Source organism: Petromyzon marinus, chromosome 1 (genome assembly GCF_048934315.1).
Source record: "Petromyzon marinus isolate PM22_M1 ecotype Great Lakes invasive population chromosome 1, UKy_Petmar_22M1.pri1.0, whole genome shotgun sequence".
In the NCBI taxonomy this organism is placed as follows: Eukaryota; Metazoa; Chordata; class Hyperoartia; order Petromyzontiformes; family Petromyzontidae; genus Petromyzon; species Petromyzon marinus.
The window spans coordinates 1,087,501-1,110,426 of record NC_133667.1 but is presented as its reverse complement, the minus strand read 5'-3'; the positions used below and the strand labels follow the sequence as shown (position 1 = coordinate 1,110,426).

Below are 22,926 nucleotides of genomic sequence, written 5' to 3'. Positions count from 1 at the left end.
ATTATTTACGTATTATGTATTGTGTATGTATTGTGTATGCATGATGTATGCATGCTGTGTGTATTATGTATGTAGTATGTATGTAGTATGTATGTTGAACTTCTTTCGCACCGTAACTTCAGCCAACCGTGCCGATCGGAGGTGAGGAGAACTGCATCCTCACCCTACTTGGCCGAACACTCAATACAATCAACAATCCGAGACTCCGGTTTGCTGAACCCAATAACCTGGGGAGAGGGGGGGCTAAGTGCGGCTGATGTCTCTTGCGAGCGACGTTTTACAAAGCAAAAGGTTAAAGCGCCCCAGCGTGTCACGGAGGCGGAGTTGGGGCTAGGGGGTGGAGAGAGAGAGAGGTGGGGGGGGGTAGAAGCTATTGGTTTCCACTCCGGAACGGAATTTGCTCGATCCTCAGTAAGGACCCCTCAGCCCTCCCCCCGTCTGACTCGCTCCCTCCCTCCTCCATCACACGGACCGGTCAGACGGCATAGCAAGCAAGCAAACCCCGTGCAGCCACGCCCCGCGCTCTCGTCCAACTCGTCGGGATTCACGCACCACCACCACCCACCACCACCCACCCACCACCACCCACCCACCACCACCCACCACCACCCCACCACCGCCACCCAAGCGCTCGAACTAAAATCAGCCGCGCGCGTGGCCAAGGAGCTCACACTGCGTAGGGTGCGCGCCCTGTCACTGGCAGAGTGGTGGGTGGGTGGATGAGCAAAGGGGGTGGATGATGATGATGGTGGTGGGGGGGGAGGCGTCACGCGGAGTCAACAATCGAGGATTTGGCGACTACTCGCCGAGCTCCGCTTTTGCGTGAACCCGACGGCGCCTGCGCCTTGTGCCGGCACGGGGGGGGAGGAGGGTACTGCTGATGAGCGCCAAGCGCTCGAGTCCGTCCCGAAGCGAGGTGCGGCCGCGTGAAGGCGGCACCCCCTGAGTGCGCGGGGCAGCAGGCGAGGGTTGGCGTGGGGCAGCAGGAGAGGGTTGGCGTGGGGCAGCAGGAGAGAGTTGGCGTGGGGCAGCAGGAGAGGATTGGCCCGGGGCAGCAGGAGAGGATTGGCGTGGGGCAGCAGGCGAGGATTGGCCCGGGGCAGCAGGAGAGGATTGGCCCGGGGCAGCAGGAGAGGATTGGCCCGGGGCAGCAGGAGAGGATTGGCCCGTGGCAGCAGGAGAGGATTGGCCCGGGGCAGCAGGAGAGGATTGGCCCGGGGCAGCAGGAGAGGATTGGCCCGGGGCAGCAGGAGAGGGTTGGCCCAGGGAAGAAGGAAAGCGGCGGCTCCTTTGCTGTGTGGGTGGCAACAGCGGCGGCGGCAGCGGCGGCAGCAGCGGCATCGGCTCCTGGTTAGTGCTGAGTGTTGTTGCCGTTGCGCGTGTGTTGTTGACTCCTGCTGCTGCTGCTATCGACGGATATTCGCTGCTGCTGCTGCTGCCGCGCGATTGTCGGAGTGCCCGCGCGGACACGGGAATAAGAAGAAGAAGAGGAGGAAGAGGAATAAGAAGAAGAAGAGGAGGAAGAAGAAGAGGAAGAGGAGGAGGGGGAGGAGAGGGAGGAGGTTGCGGCGGCCGGCGTCGTTGCTGGGCGCTGCGAGCGATCGACCGCGCGGCGCGGTCCACTTGGAGGCCCACGGCCCGCCCTGGTGAGGACCCATGGCGGATCCGGTGTCCCCCGCGTAGGGGGGCTGCTGGGGCGACGGGGGGGCCGGCCTCGCTGGCTTTCCGCTCTCGCGCTCGCGGGCCGCACCGCTCACACGGGCACCCAACCACACCACTCCACGGGGCGGTAGGGACGCACCGCTCACACAGAGCACCTAGCCACACCACTCACACGGGGCACCCGGCCACACCGCTCACACGGGGCACCGGACACAGAAACGGAGGGCCCACGTTGCCCTCCCGGCAATCCTCGTCGTGGGTCATCCGAGACGTTTGGGCCGCGCGGTGACGATGACGACGCCGGTGGTGGTGGTCGCGGTGTCGCAACGTCCTGAACGTCAACCGTTTGTGGGACTCTTTGACTCCCACGTCTCTCTCTCTCTCACTCACACATACCCCCAGACCCTCCACACGTCTCTCTCTCTCTCACACATACCCCCAGACCCTCCACACGTCTCTCTCTCTCACACATACCCCCAGACCCTTCCCACGTCTCTCTCTCTCCCACATCTCTCTCTCTCACACATACCCCCAGACCCTCCACACGTCTCTCTCTCTCTCACACATACCCCCAGACCCTTCCCACGTCTCTCTCTCTCTCTCACACATACCCCCAGACTCTCCCCACGTCTCTCTCTCTCCCTCTCACACATACCCCCAGACCCTCCCCACGTCTCTCTCTCTCTCTCACACATACCCCCAGACCCTTCCCACGTCTCTCTCACACACATACCCCCAGACCCTGCTCACGTCTCTCTCTCACATACCCACAGACCCTTCTCACGTCTCTCTCTCACACATACCCCCAGACCCTCCCCACGTCTCTCTCTCTCTCACATACCCCCAGACCCTTCTCACGTCTCTCTCTCTCACACATACCCCCAGACTCTCCCCACGTCTCTCTCTCTCCCACACATACCCCCAGACTCTCCCCACGTCTCTCTCTCTCTCACACACATACCCCCAGACTCTCCCCACGTCTCTCTCTCCCCCACACATACCCCCAGACTCTCCCCACGTCTCTCTCTCCCTCCCACACATACCCCCAGACCCTTCCCACGTCTCTCTCTCTCTCTCACACACATACCCCCAGACTCTCGCCACATCTCTCTCTCCCACACATACCCCCAGACCCTCCCCACGTCTCTCTCTCTCTCTCACATACCCCCAGGCCCTTCTCACGTCTCTCTCTCACATACCCCCAGACCCTTCCCATGTCTCTCTCTCTCTCACATACCCCCAGACCCTCCCCACGTCTCTCTCTCTCTCTCACACATACCCCCAGACCCTCCTCACGTCTCTCTCTCTCTCCCACACATATCCCCAGACCCTCCCCACGTCTCTCTCTCTCTCACACATACCCCCAGACCCTCCACACGTCTCTCTCTCTGACATACCCCCAGACCCTTCCCATGTCTCTCTCTCTCTCACATACCCCCAGACTCTCCCCACGTCTCTCTCTCTCCCACACACATACCCCCAGACTCTCCCCACGTCTCTCTCTCTCCCACACATACCCCCAGACTCTCCCCACGTCTCTCTCTCTCCCACACATACCCCCAGACTCTCCCCACGTCTCTCTCTCTCACACACATACCCCCAGACCCTCCACACGTCTCTCTCACCCACACATACCCCCAGACCCTTCCCACATCTCTCTCTCTCCCACACATACCCCCAGACCCTTCCCACGTCTCTCTCTCCCACACATACCCCCAGACCCTTCCCACGTCTCTCTCCCACACATACCCCCAGACTCTCCCCACGTCTCTCTCTCTCTCTCACACATACCCCCAGACTCTCCCCACGTCTCTCTCTCTCCCACACATACCCCCAGACTCTCCCCACGTCTCTCTCTCTCACACACATACCCCCAGACCCTTCCCACGTCTCTCTCTCTCCCACACATACTCCCAGACCCTCCCCACGTCTCTCTCACATACCCCCAGACCCTCCTCACGTCTCTCTCTCTCTCTCACATACCCCCAGACCCTACCCACGTCTCTCTCTCTCTCCCACATACCCCCAGACTCTCCCCACGTCTCTCTCTCTCACATACATACCCCCAGACTCTCCCCACGTCTCTCTCTCTCTCCCACACATACCCCCAGACTCTCCCCACGTCTCTCTCTCTCTCCCACACATACCCCCAGACCCTCCCCACGTCTCTCTCTCTCTCCCACACATACCCCCAGACTCTCCCCACGTCACTCTCTCCCACACATACCCCCAGACCCTCCCCACGTCTCTCTCTCTCTCACACACACCCCCAGACTCTCCCCACGTCTCTCTCTCTCTCTCTCCCACACATACCCCCAGACTCTCCCCACGTCTCTCTCTCTCTCACACATACCCCCAGACTCTCCCCACGTCTCTCTCTCTCTCCCACACATACCCCCAGACTCTCCCCACGTCTCTCTCTCTCCTCCTCTCCCACACATACCCCCAGACTCTCCCCACGTCTCTCTCTCGCTCCCACACATACTCCCAGACCCTCCTCACGTCTCTCTCTCTCTCCCACACATACCCCCAGACTCTCCCCACGTCTCTCTCTCTCCCACACGTCTCTCTCTCTCTCACACACACGTCTCTCTCTCCCACACATACCCCCAGACCCCCCTCCTCTCTCTCTCTCGCTCTCTCTCCTCCGTATTTGGCCTCGTTCGGGCTTCCCTGCGGCGCGCGTGAATCGCTTCACGGTCCCACCCGCACCCTGTCGGCCGGCTGACTGTGGACGCGTCGACTGCCCCACGCAGTCGTCCTACCCACGCCCTCCCCCTCGCCTTGTGCGACGAGGAGCTCCCGGCGGCCGCCCGTGGAGTGGTGGGGAGAGAGAGGGAGAGAGGTGCTGTGGGGGGTGGGGGGGGGTCACCGCAAAGTTCCCACCACGTGGGCAGCCTCACCACGGTGGCTGCCCCACCACGTGGGCTGTCCCACCACGTGGGCTGCCTCACCACGGTGGCTGCCCCCACCACGTGGGCTGTCCCCCCACGTGGGCTGTCCCACCACGTGAGCTGCCCCACCACGGCGGCTGTAATTGGAGGGGAGAGAAACGATGATATTGTTATTTTGACTCGACAAACTGTTTGGCACGGACGATAACAAGACGATCACGACATCACCATAAGAATGATGATTCATGTTACACCTGCTTAACCAGGAAAAGTCTGAAGACTTTTTAAAGTTGTTACAATCGGTGTGTATGTGTGTGTGTGAGGAAATCTTTATTGCAATTTTAACTTACACCTTGAATTCGTATGTATTTAGCGATTTGATTTAACGCTCCAATACTTTGCACGCCCGGCCGCCTTTGTCTCCCCCATTGGCGATGTTACCGCAACCGAGTTACTCATTTGAGGCCGAGTCGACCTAGGGGAGACCCAGGACCGCAGAAGGTTTCGAACTCCCTCGCACCCTGATCCCAGACTCGAACCTAGGCGGGTTCCGCACGTGGGGCTGCGAGTGAAAGCCACCACTGTCGTCAAAGCATTGTCTTTGTTTGTGGCCGGGATGACGAATGTCATCATCACCAGCATCACCAGCACCGCCATCACCATCACCACCATCATCATCACCGCCATCACCATCACCATCATCACCACCATCACCGCCATCATCACCGCCATCACCATGACCACCATCATCATCACCATCATCACCATCATCATCACCATCACCACCATCATCACCATCATCATCACCATCACCACCATCATCACCACCATCACCATCATCACCATCATCACCACTATCATCATCACCACCATCATCATCACCATCATCACCATCATCACCACCATCACCACCATCATCACCACCATCACCGCTTGTGCCAACAGAACTCTCGTCACGCCGCTTTATAATTCAACACAGGCGCCGATTATCCCATGGAGACTCACCGGAGATAATTGGACCGTCGGTTTCATCATCATCATCACCACCACCATCATCATCACTTTTTTTTCCATCTTCAAAGGTGCAAGCCTCCCTCTCGCCGTGTCGGTCGCGATCGACGGGGGGGGGGGTGGCCATACTTCACCATTCTTGGTCAGTGCTAGCATTGGTGACAGTGGGAAGATCCGGGCCCGGTTGCGGACATCACACTCGCCGCCGCTGTTACAACAGTGGCGAATATACACAACGAAGAACCTGGTTCGGCTTGTGTAAACATCAGCATTGGCGAGACAAAGGCGGCCGGGCGTGGTGCCGACGGGCACCATCCCGTCCTGCGCCTTTCCTGCCTCCTTAGGTGCTGCTCGCGAACAGCACTTGCTCCAGCACCAGTCTGTTAGAGACTAACACGGGGGGATCTTTGTCTTTGTTGTGACCTGATTTGTGTGAATTTACTGACGCAACCGGCCACGAGTTTTTGGCCTGCGTCCAACTTTCCTGAGCCGCCGTACGATGGCTCTCCTCCTGAAAATGCATCATCATCGTCGTCGTCATCATTTCTTGTCATCACTGAAACTGAACAACCTCGTTCTGAGATTTCTTCTCGTGAAGTTGCCGTTCCCAGAGTACCCGTCTCAGCGCGTGGCACGCCACGGGGCCCATGCTGTTGTGTCTATAAATAGGTGACCCGTGCACAATTAGACTCTCTGAGAATGCGTGTGTCTGTGTGGTGGAGATCATCGCTGGGCTCACGCAGGGTCGGAGCGCGCACATTCACGGCACCCAGTGCCGGATTCGGCACGCGCGGGGCCTGTAGCAACCTGTTATAAAGGGGCCCTAAATTACCCCCCCCAAATTTTTTTTATGAAAACACACTTTTTTAACACGCACAGTAAACTAATTGTAATTTTTTTTTATTTGCTATACGGCCAGATAATTCGACAAATCGCGAACCTTAAACACGCGGTCGTTCGTAAAAGTTGAAGGCGGTATAGTACTATAGTAATAGAGCAAGTGCAGAATCACTGAACCGGAATTGGTAGCTTGAAAGCGTTTAGCTCGGGGGTCCTTGAAAGTGCGGGGCCCGTAGCTACTACACATATAGTAGTAGTAGCTGCTACTGACAGCCCTATTTAATGCATGGATGATTACAGGAATTATTCCCAAAGAGTTGAAAAAGAATAGGACGATTCTTATTCCTAAGGTTATGGACGATGAAAAGCTGAAAGAATTGGGGAACTGGAGACCAATAACGATTGGTTCAATGATTCTGAGATTATTTTCCAGAATAATGACTGCACGTCTTGCTCGTGCTTGTCCCTTAAACCCAAGGCAGCGTGGCACGTGTAGTAGCTGCTGCACGTGTATGGCTGCTGCTGCACGTGTAGTAGCTGCTGCTGCACGTGTAGTAGCTGCTGCTGCACGTGTAGTAGCTGCTGCTGCTGCACGTGTATATATGTAGCTATTACGAGGATAATCCGGCACTGACGACTCCCCGTCACATCGGCGGTGTTTAACCTCGCCTCACGCTCCCATCTCCAAATGTAACCTTTAAATAGGTTACCCGTCTATAAATAGGTTACCCGTGCACAATTGTAGTCTCGCCGCCGCTGCTGCTGAGAATGTGTATTTGTGGTGCAGATGTAAGCCCCACATGTCCGACTCCCCGTCACATCGGCGGTGTTCACCTCCCCCGTCCGCTCACGTCTCAAAATTTTACCTTTTCACGTTTCTGTAACTTTATTCTGTAATTGCTGTCTGTGATCGGTCTGAACGCAGTTTTGCCCGAGCCCACAAGCAGCAGCTGGGAATGTATTGTTCAACCTTGATTTCACGGCGTGCAACATCGTCGATCACTCGCGTGACCGTTGTTTTGTTGCCGATCGCTGTTTCGTCTCGTTTTGCGCTACTGTATTCGCCTCCATCATTTTTGGAGACTCGGGGCAGTCGTGTAAATGAGACGTTGTGTGTGTGTGTGTCCTGGCCTGTGTGGGGAGCGATAGTGTAGCGGTTAGCGCGCTGCGCTATGAACCTGGCGACCCGGGTTCGATTCCCGCTCACGGCCAACACCAGTGACGATTATCTAAACCGGTCCCGGGCCTCCTCCCCTAGATCGACTCGGCCTCAAATGAGTACCTGGTGCGGTGTGTAAACATTGCCACTGGGGAGACAAAGGCGGTCGGGCGTGGTGCTGGCCACCCACCCCCTCGTGTACCGTTCCGGCCTTCATAGGTGCTTCATAGGTGCTCGCTAACATCATTTTTGGAGACTCAGGGCAGTCGTGTAAATGAGACGTTGTGTGTGTGTGTCCTGGCCTGTGTGGGGAGCGATAGTGTAGCGGTTAGCGCGCTGCGCTATGAACCTGGCGACCCGGGTTCGATTCCCGCTCACGGCCAACACCAGTGACGATTATCTAAACCGGTCCCGGGCCTCCCCTAGGTCGACTCAGCCTCAAATGAGTACCTGGTGCGGTGGATAAAAAATTGCCACTAGGGAGACAAAGGCGGTCGGGCGTGGTGCTGGCCACCCACCCCCTCGTGTACCGTTCCGGCCTTCATAGGTGCTCGCTAACAGCACTTGCCCCTACGGTCTGTTAAGGCTACACGGGGGATCTTTGTCTTTGTCCTGGCCTGTGGAGTCCTCGCCTTGTTAAACAGAATCTCGGCGGTGTCGTTCTCTCGCAGCGCTGCACTGACGATCGCGTTGCACCGACGCAGCCTGCAGTCGCTTCGCGCCCGCAAGCGATGTTGGCTGCGTCTTTCAGAATTGGGTAATTTGTGAGCAATCATTTCTTTTTTTTCTTTCTCCAGATTTGGCAAAATGTTGGACCGTGACGCCATCGCACTATGGCCTACTCCTTTTCGGCACGTGGCATTTTAATTTTTTTTTCAACGGTTAATACCGCACCGCCGCAGTATTAACCAGGGTGGCCGCTGGGATTCGAAACGCGAACCTCTGCAACATATATATGGTTTATGCTCTTTGGTTCTATTCGGTAAAGTCACGTAGGTGAAATCACCTACGTGACCTACGTGACTTTACCTACGTGACTTTACCGAATAGAACCAAAGAGTAGTGATCCTTGCAGTCACGAAAGCTTCAAATCTAGAATTTCTGCGGTTTATTTTTAGCCACGGGAGGAAACCGGAGAACCTGGAGGAAACTCATGCAGGACAGGGGGAGAACACACAAACGCCACTCACTCAAACTTGCTCTCTGTCACTCGCAGAAACACACACGCATTCTCACACACAAAGACAGCGACAAAGATCCCCCGTATAGCCTGAACAGACTGTTGGGGCAAGTGCTGTTAGCGAACGCCTATGAGGGCCGGCACGGCGTATGAGGGGCTGGGTCGCCAACACCATGCCCGGCCGCCTTTGTCTCCCCAGTGGGGATGTTTACACACTGCAACAGGTACTTATTTGATGCCGAGTCGACCTAGGGGAGGCCTAGGACCGATTTCGATCATCGTTACTGGTGTTGGCCGCGAGCGGGAATCAAACTCGGGTCGCCCAGGTTCGGAGCCGCTACGCTACACGCAGACGCGCTCTCTCTCGCACACACACCGACTCCCACTCTCTCGCTCTCAATCCCACTCTGCAGAACAGGGGGAGAACGAACCCTGGGCCCCCGCTGTTGCTGTGTGGCACGAGCGTGTCACCGCTGCGTCCCCCTCACGCCATAGAAGGGCGAGTCGGTCCCGGCCACTCGCTCGCCTGCTGACAGTTGCGGAGGCCCGTTTATGGCCACGCGGATTCAGAGTTGACGTCAAAGCGACTTCCCGCTGCTGCTGCTGCTGCTGCTTCTGCTCAAACGAGCGTCGAGGCGTCGGCACTCGGCTTCTCGTTCACGGACACGCACAGCCGGTTGGGGGAAGTTCCCCATCCCTGTTTGTGGGTGCGAGTCTATCCGGAGGACAATCGCTGTTGATCTTCCGCGCAAAGTGGTGCTGGTTTTATTGACCCCAGAGGAAGGGATGATGATGATGATGACGACGAGCCGATTCAACCCCCCCCCCACCCCCCCTCCCAAACCAGCAGTTGAACTCCTGACCGTGGGCCGCCCGAACTACCGCTGAGCCACCTCGCCGGGTAATTGAAGGGGCAGCGTCGGGCTTCAAAGCGCGGTGTTGCTGTTAGCCGCCGCAACCCCGCTGTTCACCCAGAGGCAAGTCAGCCGCGTCGATCTGGCCGTGTTGGACGCGGTGCGAGAAATACAAAGCCACCGGGGCGAGCGACCCACTCCCTGTGTCCCGCCCAGGATAGATCGGGCCTCTGGCTGCCTGCACACAGCTCGACTCCGAGAGGCGATGGTGGCACGGGCGGTTGTCGTGCCCCCACACGCGGAGAAGCGGTGCACAGGGACCACCCGGAACTGGCTCTCGGCACCCGGCTGAACATTTCCAAAGTGCACCCAAAAATGCAGTGGGTCTGTCTGAGCCAGCTTCGGTGTTCGCCCGCCGCGGAGACGGAGCCGGCAAAATCGGTTCACGTGCAGGCGTTCGCCCTGGGCCGCGGTGAGGGTTGGCGAGCGTGTGGGGGAACCAATTGACGGTGGAACGAGAGAGCTCTGAACGTGCCAGTAACCCCCGTAGGATCGGCAGCCTACGTGATAGTCACCGCGTGTTTTTTGTGTGTTCTTTTCGTAGCTCCACAGCTCGTACATCGCCCGTAATGCCGTGGGTCCCTGGTAACCTCTGGTGAGAATGAGCGGTCGGCCAACTCGGCACGGCAGCAATTTCTTGATGCTGTGGCTGGTGGGCCCGCGGAGAGGCAGGTTGCGTTCTTCCGCGTCCGCCTGCAGCCACCACCCAATCGCGCGGCAGGGACTCTTTACTTCTGGGTGCGCTTTGTAAAAGCGCCGCTCGCTCGGTGCCGCAGCCGTTACCGCACGGCGCCCAAATTAGACGGCGGCATCGCGATGGCACGGTGTGCTTTCCCGCACGGCCGTGCCACGGTGGCACGGGTGGCATCTCGCGCCCGCGCCAACCGCACGCGGCGCCGCACCCGGTTTTTACTCCGCGTCCGTGTGGGAAGCCGTTACCGCAGCCGAGAAACGCATTCCGTTCAGGTTAAAACGGGGAAACAAAGAAATCGTTCGAATCAAAACACGAGAGTTTTGATTCGAGCCAGTGGCGTTGTGGTAACCTCCGGGTTATCGGACGCATCACGATCCCTGCCGCTGCCACACAAGCCGCGGCCGGCGACCCAGGCGGGGCCCGCCTCCTGCCCAAGTGTTGTTTTGATTTGAGTGATACCCGACACGGATGACCTCTGCCGTCCGCAGAACCCGCATCATCGTAACGACTCAACATTCCCCAGCGTTCCCAGGGCCCCCGCAGTCTCCAACCGCGATCCTGTCACTCTCTCTCTCTCTGCCCTCTTGCTAACCCCTCTCTCCCTCTGCTCTGAAGAGAAGAAGGAGGGCCATTGTCCCGAGCGTCAGCCCGCAATGTATATTTATTTACGTTAGATGGCCCGGCGGTGGCGCTTTTGCCGCTCTTCGCAGGGGTTTGCGGTTGGAATCCAGCGGCCGCCCTGGCTATTCCTGCGGTGTGTGGCGACCCATGATGATGCTGCTGTGCGCCGTCGTCTTCTTCACTCGCAGTGGCCGTTAAAAATATGCCGTGGCCGTCGTTGGCAAGAGCGGGCCGTCGTGTGCCGTTTCAAATTTGAAAGATTTCTCGATTACGCATTGCCGATCAACTCCGAAATTGCTGCCTGAACCCCAGCGTTAAATGAGTACCTGCCGCGGTGTATAAACGTCAGCACCGGGGGAGACAAAGGCGTCCGGCCGGCTGGCCGGCCGGTCGGTCGGTCGATCGCGATGTTGGCCACACCTTTTTTTTGCGCTACGACCAAGCGGTCTCCGCTGCCGTCCGTGTCCGTGCACGCGCCGTCGCCCGAGCGTGTGGCTCCACGGGCCCCCGGGCGCCAGTGTGGAAGCTGAAGAATTTGTTGGCGGGCGGGCGGCAGGCGGGTGGGCGGGCGGGCGAGCGGGAAGGCAACACATTCCTGGCAGCAGCCCGAGGCAGGTGAGCGCGTGCGAGCGGACTCCTGTTCTCCCGTCAAACGGGGCCTTTGTTGCCGTTCTTCGTTTTCCACAAACGTGCGGTGTCATTTGCGCGGCCGGCGCGTTCTGCCGAACAGCGGGCGCTCGGTGTCCCGGCCACTAATCGAGCCGGAGGATTTGTCCGGGCGTGCCGGGGCCGCGGGCTTTCGCGCGCTCCTCTAACCCGTGAGGCGGCGGTGCCGGCGTGAGGCGGCGGTGCCGGCGTGAGGCGGCGGTGCCGGCGTGAGGCGGCACCCTCCGCCCTCCTTCCCGTGACCCCGTTCGCCCGGCGCTCGACCATGAGACGCCCCCGCCCCCACGGCCGTCGGCCGCGTGTGATATTTCGCGCGGACGTCTTGGCCGAAGCGCCCCGCGGGATTCCCTCGTGAAACGCGGCGCACTATTTGCCCGCGCGGTCGGACTGTGCGGGACCTCGGTTTGGTCAGTGGAGGATCTTATGTCGGTGAACTCGCGCGAAAGTCGAATGCCACGCTTGTTGCCGCTCGCGCCGGTTCGGTGAACTAACGACGGCGCCGCGCCGTGTGCTGCGTTGCCGTGCCGGCCCCAGACTGGGAGCGGGGGCCGCCGCCCGACGGCCGTGCCGCCTACCGGGTGGACACCCCCTACGGCTTCTCGCTCGACCTCGGCTTCCTGCGGTACGTGGAGGACATCGAACGCGGCCTCCTCGCCGCGGGCCGCGCGCCGGCCCGCTCGCGCCGCCCGTCGTCGCGCGCCGGCGACCCCGCCGCTCCGTCGCCGACCGCGGCGACCGGCCCCTCGCCCGTGCCCGCCAGGCCGAGCCGGCGGGAGGGGCCGCCCCGCGACCCCGCCGGGTCCCGCGGCGCGCTGGCCGCCGCGGCGGGCCAGAGGGCCGCCGCCCCCGGCGCGCGCGACTATCGGGTGGAGAAGACCCTGCTCGAGACGAGGAGGAGGCTCGAGGAGGCCGAGGGGGGGCGGCCGGAGGCCGGCGCCGGCGCCGGCATGCAGCACCACGGGGACGAAGCTAGCAGTCGACAGCAGCGGCAGCGCCAGCAGCAGCAGCAGCAGCACGCGCGCACTGCCCACGGGAACCAGCGCCTGCCCAGCTTCTCCTTCACGCACGTGAGCGTCACCGGCCCGTCGCCGCCCACTCACGCCGCGCCGCCGTGGCTGCCCGCCGGCGGCCGCTTCGCCGGCGCCCGGGCAGGCGCCGGCGACGTCTTCTTCGCCGACGGCTGCGGCGACGGCTCCTACGCCGGGACGAATGGCGCGGAGGCGTTCGGCGGGTTCGGCGGGACCCACGCGGCCCACGCGGCCCACGCGGCCGGCGGGGCGCCGTCGCGCACGCTCTCCAGCCCCGGCTTCCGCGGCAGCCCCGGCAGCTCGGGGACGGGCACGCCGCTCGCCGGCGCCCTGTCGCCCGCGCAGCTGCAGGCGATCCGCGAGCAGATGGCGGCGGGGCTGCGGCGCCTGCGCGAGCTGGAGGAGCAGGCGAAGCTGTTGCCGGTGATGCAGGTGAAGATCGCCGTGCTGCAGGAGGAGAAGCGCCAGCTCGTCGCCAAGCTGCGCGGCGCCGCGGGCGACCCCGAGGCGCTGCAGCCGCTCGGGTTCCGCAAGCGGGCGTACAGCGCCGGCAGCGCCGGCAGCCGCGGCGAGCTGGAAGCGCTGGCGGGACGCGGCGAGGACGAGGCCGGCGGCGGCGGAGGCGCCGGCGCCGCGGCCGAAGCCGTCGGGAAGGCGGTCCGCTCGGAGGAGTTCCGTGCGCTGGCGGAGGGGATACAGGTGCTGGAGAGGGCGGTGCAGGACGGGGAGCGCGGTCCCGAGACCCGGCTCTCGCCGACGCCGCCGTGCTGCGGGGACTCCGGCGCCGGCGGCGCCGAGCGGCCGGCAGGGCCGTCGCGGCGGGACGCGGCCGTGGCGGCGGCGCCGGAGATGCGCTCGGCGTGCACGGCGGTGTCGGAGGAGGAGCTGGGCGAGCGCCGGCTGGAGGCGGAGTCGGAGCGCCGGCGCGAGCTCGAGCCGGAGCTCCGGGAGCTGCGCGCCGGGCGGCGGCGCCTGGAGGCCCGGCTGGCCGAGGCGGAGCACGGCCTGCAGATGGCGCGGCTCCGGCTGCAGCTGCGGGCGGCGCACACGGCGCACAAGGGCGTGACGGCGCGGCCCAGCGTGGCCGACGCGTGGGCCGAGGCGCGGCCGGCGACGCGGAGCCAGGGTGCCGGCAACCACGCCGAGACGAGGGACGTCGCCGTCGCGGCGGCGCCGGCGACGGCCGCCGCCGCCGTGCAGTGCCGCGTGGACCCTGTCGCCGTGGAGACGGACGCGGGGCCGGCGCCGCGCCGCGACCGGCGCGGCCGGGATCGTGCCGAGGCCGGAGAGGCCGAGGACGGGCCGCGGGCGGAAGCGGCGGCGGAGGCGCCGGTTCCGCCCGTGCCGCCGCCGGCGCGCGAGGACAAGCAGACGAACACCTCGGCGCCGTCGCTGGCGGACGTGGCCACCAACACGCGGGCTGCGCAGAGCCGCTCGGTGGCCGTGGGGGACGGCAGGGTGAGGGACGCCCCGACGGCGCCGAGGACTCGTTCGGTCGGCGTCGGCACCGCCAGCGAGCGCCGGTCTCTCGCCGACGTGGCCCCCGGGCCCAGTGCCGGCGCCCGACGGCATTCGTCCTCTTCGGCGGCGTCGTCATCCTCGGCGGCCGGCGCCGCGTTTCTGGCGGCGGCGGTGGCGGCGGCCGAGCCATCGCCGGTGGCGCCGCCGAGATTCCGTGACGTGGGCGTCGGTGGGTTCAGCGTGACGGGGAACGAGCTGGTGGGGCTGAGGACGCGCAGCATGTCGAGCAACACGGCGCGCGGCGACGGGCGGGCGCCGGCGGGCGGGCCCGAGGCGGCGCTGGCGGGCGAGACGATCGGGGCCTACATCGAGCAGGTGCAGCGCCTGCTGCAGGAGCAACAGACACTGCTGTCGCAGAACTACCTGGAGCTGGCCGACGCGTTCGGGCAGCAGCAGCAGCAGCCGGCGCCTGAGCAGGCCCGGCAGCAGATGGGGTCGCTGGAGAATCGCATCCTCAGCACGGTGCACTCGCTTTCCAGCATCCACGCGGCCATCCGCGCCAGCTGCGACGATCTCAGGTGCTGCCATTGCCACCGATGGCGCCGTTTTGCGCAAATCATAATGGACTCTTTAGGGGGTCGTACAGGTAGCAGTGTCACTCTGTGGGCGAGATGGGCACAGGGGAGAGCATTGTGGGTGAGATGGGCACCACGGTGGAGAGAGCATTGTGGGTAAGATGGGCACCACGAGGGAGAGAGCATTGTGGGAAAGATGGGCACCACAGGGGAGAGAGAATTGTGGGTAAGATGGGCACCACGAGGGAGAGAGCATTGTGGGTAAGATGGGCACAGGGGAGAGCATTGTGGGTGAGATAGGCACCACGAGGGAGAGAGAATTGTGGGTGAGATGGGCACCAAAGGGGAGAGAGCATTGTGGGTGAGATGGGCACTATGGGGGAGAGAGCATTGTGGGTGAGATGGGCACAGGGGAGAGCATTGTGGGTGAGATGGGCACCACGAGGGAGAGAGAATTGTGGGTGAGATGGGCACCACGAGGGAGAGAGAATTGTGGGTGAGATGGGCACCACGGGGGAGAGAGCATTGTGGGTAAGATGGGCACCAAAGGGGAGAGAGCATTGTGGGTGAGATAGGCACCACGGGGGAGAGAGAATTGTGGGTAAGATGGGCACCACGAAGGAGAGAGAATTGTGGGTGAGATGGGCACAGGGGAGAGCATTGTGGGTGAGATGGGCACCACGAGGGAGAGAGAATTGTGGGTGAGATGGGCACAGGGGAGAGCACTGTGGGTGAGATGGGCACCACGAGGGAGAGAGAATTGTGGGTGAGATGGGCACAGGGGAGAGCATTGTGGGTGAGATGGGCACCACGAGGGAGAGAGAATTGTGGGTAAGATGGGGAGAGAGAATTGTGGGTGAGATGGGCACCACGAGGGAGAGATCATTGTGGGTGAGATGAGCACAGGGGAGAGCATTGTGTGTGAGATAGGCACCACAGGGGAGAGAGAATTGTGGGTAAGATGGGCACCACGAGGGAGAGAGAATTGTGGGTGAGATGGGCACCAAAGGGGAGAGAGCATTGTGGGTGAGATGGGCAGCAAAGGGGAGAGAGCATTGTGGGTGAGATGAGCACCAAAGGGGAGAGAGAGCATTGTGGGTGAGATGGGCACCACGAGGGAGAGAGAATTGTGGGTAAGATGGGCACCACGAGGGAGAGAGCATTGTGGGTAAGATGGGCACCACCAGGGAGAGAGCATTGTGGGTGAGATGGGCACCACCAGGGAGAGAGCATTGTGGGTAAGATGGGCACCATGAGGGAGAGAGAATTGTGGGTGAGATGGGCACCAAAGGGGAGAGAGAATTGTGGGTGAGATGGGCACCACGAGGGAGAGAGAATTGTGGGTAAGATGGGCACCACGAGGGAGAGAGAATTGTGGGTGAGATGGGCACCAAAGGGGAGAGAGAATTGTGGGTAAGATGGGCACCACGAGGGAGAGAGCATTGTGGGTAAGATGGGCACCATGAGGGAGAGATAATTGTGGGTGAGATGGGCACCAAAGGGGAGAGAGAATTGTGGGTGAGATGGGCACCACGGGGGAGAGAGCATTGTGGGTGAGATGGGGAGAGAGAATTGTGGGTAAGATGGGCACCACGAGGGAGAGATCATTGCACTTTGTGCTGCGTCTTCTGCGACAGAGACCTGGGAGGCCCTGACGTTTCACTCGGGGCCTATGGGCGTGCAAATGCGCTGTGTTATTACCAAGTTTAAGTGTGTGTAGTCATCATCATCATCAGCCACGTTTGATCCACTCCTGGATGTTGGACCAAGGCCTCCCCAAGGTTGCTTATGGTGGGGCAAATTATGGGTAACTCCCACCCCCAAGACGTCGACCAAAATACCACCCAGTGGAAGCTTCTTCCACCAGCAAGTGACTCGGAGCAAGCAATTGCAGGGCTGCGCTTTTACCTTTCGCGTTACAATGTACGTCCGACCGCTGCGGTGTTTCCAGGACCCCTTTATCAGAGCCGGGGGCGGCGCGTTCCCCGGTCCTCGCCGTGGCGAACACCGAGGCCGCCGCCGCCACCACCACCACCACCGCCGTCACCGTCACCGAGTCACAAGCGAGTGAGTGTCTCTGAAAAGCATTTTCACAGCGAAACCTTCACATTCTTGCAGGGGTAGGGTGGGTGAGGGCTGGGGTGGGGGGGGGATGGCGAAGGTGGGCGGGGGGAGGGGGAACAGGTCGGGCCACCACGGTGGCGCCAGTTTTCGCTCGGTGATTCGCGGCACGGGCGGGGGCGTCAAATTCTCGCGGCGAGCGCCGCCGCAATTAGGATTCCTGCGAAGTCGCTCGCGTGCGGACGACGCGCGTTTCGCGTTTGACACCGCGTCTCTCCGCGCGCGCCGCACAGGCAGCGGCGAGGCCGGCGGTGCCGGGGCCACCGGTGCCGGGGCCACCGGTGACGCTTGCTCCCGGCACCCTCTGCTCATTGAAGAGACGCCGGGCGCGCTGCAACGGGGCGACACGAGGCGAGAGTCGCCCTCTCACCCTCTCGCTCTCCCGCCCGCTCCTTCTCTCTCTGGCGAGACGGTGTCACAGCCCATCCCTCCCCCCGCCCGCCTACGGCCTTGCCGCTTTCCCGCGCCCGTGCCACATTTCCTCTCGGGCCGAGTAGCGTCGTCAGCTTGGCCGGTTGCCGGTTGCCGTCTGCGTTGGCGTCTTCGTTGGCGGTGTTTGCGCGGCTCCCCGTTTGTGACGCGCGTGCGCTGTCGCGCCGTTGGGGCGGAGCGGCGGCGCCTTCCTGTATATTTGGAGTTTGCGTGTCTCTCTCCCCGTGGATTTTTCTCCGGGTCCTCCGGTTTTTCCCTCCACATTTTAGGATCGACATCACGCCTTTAGAGTGTTTGGCTGCTGTAAATTCCCACGTGATGAGCCACTTTCTTGAGCTGCCATTTGTGGTAGGTCGCTTCGGAGCAAGAGCTGTATGGTTTCCGTGGGTCGTACCTGGTAAAAAAATAAATCGTTAAGAGTTCTTAAACCAAGAGGCCGCGCGACCGCAGCGGCATCGCCTCTTTTATCTCGCACAGGCTGCCGGGGCAATTGCTGTTTGCGAGCTCTTATTATGGCCGGCGCTACAGCACCACAGTAATTGTTATTCCTATGGTAATAATGGACTTGCATGGTGGCGTGCGATACATAGCGCGCTGAGCTCTACGGCGGGGCAGCCACCCAGCGTGTTGTCCTCGCGGTGCTGCCAAGTTCGATAGTAACCCAACCGGAGGTTATAAAACTGGTGGGGCTGTCAGATTCCACACCTCCCCTCCCCCCCCCCCGCTCTGTTTCACTCCCTCCCCCCGCCCTCATCCATGTGCTCATCGGTCACTTCGTCTGTCGTGAGTGTGACGCTGTGTGTGGGTGTCAGGGAGCTATCCGCAGAGTCATCATCATTGTCATCATCATCATCATCATCGTGATCGTAGCTGTCGTCATCGTCTCTACGACCATCAAACTGATGTTGATTAATTGAACCGTTAAGACCACCGTTCACTGAACGTTTTGCAAGGCCGAGCCGCTCGCCGACAATAATCGCCCCAATGCAACACACACAACAATCCCCGAACACGCACACACAAACCCCCCCATACGCACACACTCAACCTCCCCCCATACGCACACACACACACACAACCCACCACGGCCATAGAGAGAGTGCCGACGATTGAATTGAGATGCGCGACGTCGTGCTAGCAGCCCCGTAGCACCTTCACGCCTTTTAACGTGGCCGCCGGCGTCCTCTTTCTCCTAGTCCGGAGTCATCGACCGAGGACTCCGGCTCTTCCTCCTCCTCCTCCTCGGAGGAGGAGGACTCCACCTCCTCGGAGGGGTCCCTGGCGCGCACCCCCGACGGCCGCCTCCCCACCAGCGTGAGTTTGCAACGGCGCCAGGCGGCGCCTCGCGCCCCTCCCCACCCCGCGGGGCGTCGTGATGCCCCGGGATTACTTCCCATATCTCCTCGACGCTGCCCGGCCTCACTTCCCCTATCGATATTCTCCGCAACGCTGCCCGGCCCGCTTGCGGCGGGGATCATCTGCGTAAGGCACCACCACTGATTAGCACGGTTGGCTATGTACGGTGCGAAAGAAGTGCAGCATACATGCATAATAATCCTATATTGGTGTACCCTACGTGGCTATAATCCTATATTGGTGTACCCTACGTGGCTATAATCCTATATTGGTGTACCCTACATGACTATAATCTTATATTGGTGTACCCTACATGACTATAATCTTATATTGGTGTACCCTACATGGCTATAATCTTATATTGGTGTACCCTACATGGCTATAATCTTATATTGGTGTACCCTGCATGGCTATAATTCTATATTGGTGTAACCTATATGGCTATAATCCTATATTGGTGTAACCTATATGGCTATAGTCCTATATTGGTGTACCCTACAGGACTATAATCCTATATTGGTGTACCTTACATGGCTATAATCCTATATTGGTGTTCCCTATATGGCTATAATCCTATATTGGTGTACCCCATATGGCTATAATCCTATATTGGTGTACCCTATATGGCTATAATTCTATATTGGTTTTTTGAAGGTGATTTTTTTCCTTCCACTTGTATAAACACTCATTAATTGGCTAAAAACATCTTGATATGTAGAGAACAGCAGAGCTTGGTATTGCCTGCTCACCGCATGCCTTCCCTATTCGTCTGTGATTCCTCAGGATGCATTTTAAACGAATAACGATCTATACAACTAGACAAATTATTATAATTACGTTAGTCATTTTGTAACATAATTATAGAAAATTAGCTGAACCGAACGTGGTGAGAAATACATCAAATAGATACAGTCACTTAAACGCAGACTCACGGTTTTGAGCATTTGTTTTGACAGGAAGAGAAACAAGATTTTGAGAAGGTGGCAGAGGATGGTGGGACGGAGGCACAGGAGTTCGAAGATGGCGAGGAGGTGTTTGTGAAGGAGGGCGATGAAGTGAGGTGAGACGCCTTCCCGAGCCGCCGTGCCGAGGTGGCGTCTTGACGACGACCCGGTCGCTCGGTCGTTAAAGCAGAGTTCAAATTTCTTTCTACGTCGCTTTGCCGAAAGAACCAAAGAGTAATTCCTGCAGTCACGAAAGCTTCGAATCAAGTCAGAGTTCAAACGTCGACGCTGCGCCAACAGCGGAGGTCTCAGCAACCGTCCATGGTTACGCGTCGCTCCCCCGGCACATCTACACGTCCGTGTGTGTGTGTGTGTGCGCGTGCGAGCGCGGAGTGTGTGACGTCACCGTGTATTGGGGTGTGTGGCGTCACCGTGAGAGTGTGTGTGGTGTGTGTGCGGTGTCAATTCTGTGTGCACGTGGTGTGGCGGTGTGCGTGCGGTGTGCGTTCTGTGTGCATGTGGTGTGTGTGCGGTGTGCGTGCGTTGTGCGTGCAGGGTGTGCGGTGTCCTGTGTGTGCGTGGTGTCTTAGTGGTGTGTGTGACATCACGGTGCGTGCGGCGTGTATGTGTCTGTGGCGTCCCCGTGGCAGCGTTGACGAGAGGCTGCTAGCCACGTGTCTGCTGCTCAAGGACGGCGTGGATGACGAGCAGTGCATCACGCAGCCCGCCATGGTTAGGCCACACGCTCGCTCACTCACCCACTCATCTAATCACTCGCTCAGCCGCTCACCCCACCCTCCTGCTCACTCATCGACTCATTTGTTTACTCGCCCACTGGCACGTTCGCATGCCTACTTGCTTGCTGACATTACTCATTAAACCACTCGCCCACTCGCTCGCTCGCCCTCTCGCTCACTCGCCCTCACTGTGCGTCCCGGGTTCCCTTCTGCCATGTCCGTATTGCTTCACTAGTTTTGCCGCTGCTGCTGACGTCGCTTTGTTTGGGTCAGGCAGTGGCTCGGGCACCGACGATGCTGGCATGGCTGCCTTACATATTTCCCACCGACCCCCCCCCCCCCCCCCCCGCACTTTCTTCCCTCTCCTTCCCGGGACCAAGGCGGAGGCGCTGGGCGCCGTGTCTCGGGAATGGTTCGGCGCGTCGAGCCGCCAGGGCGCGCGGCCGGCGCAGGTGGCGGCGCTCATTGCCGTGCTGCGCCAGGTCTCCCCGCAGCTGCTGCGCTACGTCGTCAACATGGCTGACGGGAACGGAAACTCAGCGCTTCACTACAGCGTGTCGCACTCCAACTTCCCCGTCGTGGCCGCGCTCCTTGACACTGGTGAGTCAGGGTTTGGACTGGGTCGAGGCCTAGGGTTTGGCCTGGGTCGAGGCCTAGGGTTTAGCCTGGGTCTAGGGCTAGGGTTTGGCCTGGGTCGAGGCCTAGGGTTTGGCCTGGGTCTAGGGCTAGGGTTTGGCCTGGGTCGAGACCTAGGGTTTGGCCTGGGTCGAGACCTAGGGTTTGGCCTGGGTTGAGGCCTAGGGTTTAGCCTGGGTCGAGGCCTAGAGTTTGGCCTGGGTCGAGACCTAGGGTTTGGCCTGGGTTGAGGCCTAGGGTTTAGCCTGGGTCGAGGCCTAGAGTTTGGCCTGGGTCGAGGCCTAGGGTTTCGCCTGGGTCGAGGCCTAGGGTTTGGCCTGTGTCGAGGCCTAGGATTTTGCCTGGGTCGAGGCCTAGGGTTTGGCCTGGGTCGAGGCCTATGGTTTGGCCTGGGTCGAGGCCTATGGTTTGGCCTGGGTCAAGGCCTAGGGTTTGGCCTGGGTCTAGGCTTAGGGTTTGGCCTGGGTCGAGGCCTATGGTTTGGCCTGGGTCGAGGCCTATGGTTTGGCCTGGGTCGAGGCCTAGGGTTTGGCCTGGGTCGAGGCCTAGGGTTTGGCCTGGGTCTAGGCTTAGGGTTTGGCCTGGGTCGAGGCCTAGGGTTTGGCCTGGGTCTAGGCCTAGGTCGGGGCATGAGCCTGGGCCTGGGCATCTCCAAAATTTGAACCCTGAATCTCCGCAATAAGTCGCGAACGTGCTACCCCAACTTTTCCTGTCCACTGCTGGGCCATTGTCAGGACACGTTTATTCTTGCATTATTATTGCAGTGCTTTTCAAAAAATATTGCAGCGGCGTTTGTGGGCCGAGGCCGAACACGGACACGCGTTTGTTTCTGCCGCGCGTCGGCCCGTCGCAGGCGTGTGTGATGTGGATCGCCAAAACAAGGCGGGCTATACGGCCGTCATGCTGGCCTCGCTGGCGGCCGTGCAGGACGAGCGCGACATGGACATCGTGCGGCGCCTCCTCTGCCTGGGCAACGTCAACGGCAGAGCAAGCCAGGTAGCGCCACCGCCTCCTTCGCCGCCGCCACCTTCGACACCGCCGACACGTGTTCACCTACGCCCATGTGCGAAAGCCCGGCTGTGTAAATCATCATCATCATCGTCGTCATCATCGTCATCATCATCGTCATCATCGTCATGATCCATGGACAGATGGCCCGTAGTAGGTGTCCGCTTTCATCTGCCGTGTGCCAATATGCTCAATTGGTGGCCACATCTTTCCGGCACCAGTCTCTTACGACGTCGTCGTCGTCGTCGTCGTCGTCGTCGTCATCAAGCCATTCTCTATCGGGTCTTCCTCTCTTTGCGGTTCCTTCCGTTGAAATCTTCCTGTTGTTGCCCATCCTACGTGTGCGTCCAAATAGCGTCAGTTTCCTTCCCGTCACTGCCTGCATCATCATCAGGTAGTTCTCTTCTACGTGCGACCTTTTTCTTACTCCGACGTTGTTGGGCCCTACTTGGGGTCCACGCGCTGCGTATACGCAGGGATATGTAACAGCGATTGTTGCGACTTGCAACACGCCTCTGCACGGTAGTCGCTCACTCTGTCTCGTGAGAGAGAGAGAGAGATGTGGCGGTGCATCAAAGACGAGCGGCAACGCCGGCAGAGCCCGGTGGCGAGCCGTTGCCAAATTCTTTCCGTCCCAGAGCTGATCATTTAAGTAATCACTTACCGTGCCGATTACCGGTCAGACTACCGGGCTAACCTGATTGCACCGTAGTACTTCGCCATGTGCTCCACCGTTTGTTCCGCTCCAGCTAGAACGATTGAATCGCTTTCTTTTTTTTTAATTCATAAAGGATCTGGGTGTTTGTTTGTTACTGACATTTCATTTCGTGCCACCACAATTATTCGTGAATCTTTTGCGTCTGCCACTACGGGGCTCTACCGCTTTTGCCTCTGTCGCTTGTACTTTGCCCATGGGCACCACCGGGCGCCACCGTCGACCCGAGCGTGCGTGCGTGCGGGCGCAGGCGGGCCAGACGGCGCTGATGC

The 22,926-nt window shown here is 60.3% G+C and overlaps 1 protein-coding gene across 7 annotated transcripts in view; it reads left to right on the top strand.

The window, feature by feature from the left end:
* Positions 1 to 22,926, top strand: part of LOC116941946 (KN motif and ankyrin repeat domain-containing protein 1-like) — a 95,654-nt gene that overhangs the window by 68,875 nt on the left and 3,853 nt on the right. For all 7 annotated transcript variants that reach the window (XM_076071677.1, XM_076071134.1, XM_076071416.1 and 4 more), the window contains 9 exons: positions 12,176 to 14,708; positions 16,657 to 16,772; positions 17,060 to 17,177; positions 18,455 to 18,572; positions 19,571 to 19,674; positions 20,209 to 20,290; positions 20,676 to 20,895; positions 21,785 to 21,927; positions 22,905 to 22,926. The exon at positions 22,905 to 22,926 is cut by the window's right edge and continues 179 nt beyond it. In XM_076071677.1, the coding sequence (XP_075927792.1) occupies positions 12,176 to 14,708; positions 16,657 to 16,772; positions 17,060 to 17,177; positions 18,455 to 18,572; positions 19,571 to 19,674; positions 20,209 to 20,290; positions 20,676 to 20,895; positions 21,785 to 21,927; positions 22,905 to 22,926 (3,456 nt within the window). The remainder of the gene's footprint in view (positions 1 to 12,175; positions 14,709 to 16,656; positions 16,773 to 17,059; positions 17,178 to 18,454; positions 18,573 to 19,570; positions 19,675 to 20,208; positions 20,291 to 20,675; positions 20,896 to 21,784; positions 21,928 to 22,904) is intronic.